The following is a 1,785-nucleotide window of genomic DNA, read 5'->3' on the forward strand; positions in this document are numbered from 1 at the left end:
TCAACTTGAAAATCATCAGCCCGCCGTATAGCCTGCCTTGATTTCAGCAAAGCATCGTGATTTCAGAGTGTTTTTCTCCTCAGTGTCGCACAACCATAGCGTGGGTCAAGATGCAAGGAGAAAGCTTAGTACAGTAGAGTCGACAGCACGACAGAAAACCGAAATACCAGTGCACATTCTAAGATCCAAATTCCGATCCGAGCGGAACTCCCGGCCCGGGCCGTGTTGTACAACTTCAAGATGTAGAATCCGCTACTTTGCCGCGCCCTGCCGTGCTACTCTCCATGCCCCACGCGTCTGCTACTTACTCAGTGCTCCTTCTGGAGGAAGCCGACTGCCCTCCAGTAAGATAACCATCTGTCAACATCGTCCGCACCCAATGCCGTCACTTTCTGCAAAGACGGAGCCTCCCTCTTCGCGACCTCCACGACTAAACGCGGGAAGCCCATCGCCTCGAGCTCGCGGTCGGTCGACGTCTTCTCTGCACCACGGAAGAAGTCCATATTACGCAACGCAGGATTGCCAGTAGCCTGTGCCACCGCGACGTGCGCGTGGCTGCTGATGGTAGCCTCGAGCTTAGCAAGCCAGTCCGAGTACGGAACGAGCGGTACCCCCATCTTCTCTGACAAGGGCTTCAATACGGTCGACCACGGAACGGGTTTGGGGTGAGCAAGGTGTAAAATCGGCGCCGAGGAGCGGCGCATTTCCACCAAGCTTGCACCGGCGACGTCCGCTGGAAGCCATGATACATGCTGGACAAAATCAGTACTTCGTTATTAGTAGGATCGGTTCACGCACCCCCGCCACAATCGGGAGACATCCGACAACCTCTCCTGCACGGACAAGAGAGGGGAACCACTCTACCGTACTCCACGCCCCGTTCTTCCCACCAGAGATCTGGCCAACACGCACTATACTCGGCGAGAGCGGAGTTGTCTCCGCAGCCTTGAGGAGGATCTTCTCTCCAACCCACTTTGATTCACTGTACCCAGAGCCTTGGGCGATTACGGGGTCGGGAATAGGCTCTTCGGGCGCAGGTCCACGAGTCCAGTCTGCTAGCGGTCAGAATGCGTCGACAGATAATTTGCTTGTCAACTCACTCCTGTACACGCTTAGTGAGCTCACGAAGAGGAACTTGGGCGGGGAAGTGAATTTCGAGGACAGAGCGAAGTCGAGTAGGTTGCGAGTCCCCGCGACCATAGGCTCCATGGAGCTGAGGGACACATTGAAATCTACGCGCCAGGCTTCATCCCGCGAGTTAGTGACTTTTATCAATCTTCACTACCAGATAAGGAATCTCACCGTTGTGAATAATGCAAGTCACCGATTCTTGCATGGCCTTGAATATAGCACCATCCAGCCCGAATTGCGATGACACCACGTCGCCCTCCAACAACGAAAGCTTTTCATGATGCACTAGCTCCGGCGACAAGCCTTGGTCCTCTAGCGCAATCTTCTGCCTGGCTTCGAGTCCACGCTGGGTCCTTGCATCCTTTCGGTTAAGCGCAAAGACGCGCGCCACCGAGGATTGCGCGAGCAGCGTGGCGAGAATGTGACACCCTAGCCGGCCCGTGGTCCCCGTAACCAGAACCGCCTCCGCGTTGGGCACGCGGACGCTGGGAGAGTGCGCTGGGAATTGGGCGCTGTACTTGTCCGCTAGCAGCTTCATACCATCTGCGGACGGGGTGGCGGCGGACGCGCCGGGCTGCGCCGTCGAGGAGAGGAAGGCACCCAGTTTGCGCACGGTGGGATATTGGTAGACAAAGTTATGCGGGATGTGCCGAG

At 56.6% G+C, this 1,785-nt stretch overlaps 1 protein-coding gene across 1 annotated transcript; it reads right to left on the bottom strand.

The window, feature by feature from the left end:
- Positions 1-308: 308 nt before the first annotated feature.
- Positions 309-1,669, bottom strand: GLOTRDRAFT_141659 (uncharacterized protein; the record flags this gene model as incomplete). Its single annotated transcript, XM_007873551.1, has 4 exons — positions 309-752; positions 799-1,052; positions 1,101-1,244; positions 1,303-1,669. 4 exons carry the CDS (start codon positions 1,667-1,669, stop codon positions 309-311), a joined length of 1,209 nt encoding a protein of 402 aa, XP_007871742.1.
- Between the last annotated feature and the right edge of the window lie 116 nt (positions 1,670-1,785).

Source organism: Gloeophyllum trabeum, assembly GCF_000344685.1.
Source record: "Gloeophyllum trabeum ATCC 11539 unplaced genomic scaffold GLOTRscaffold_00315, whole genome shotgun sequence".
NCBI classification, from domain to species: Eukaryota; Fungi; Basidiomycota; class Agaricomycetes; order Gloeophyllales; family Gloeophyllaceae; genus Gloeophyllum; species Gloeophyllum trabeum.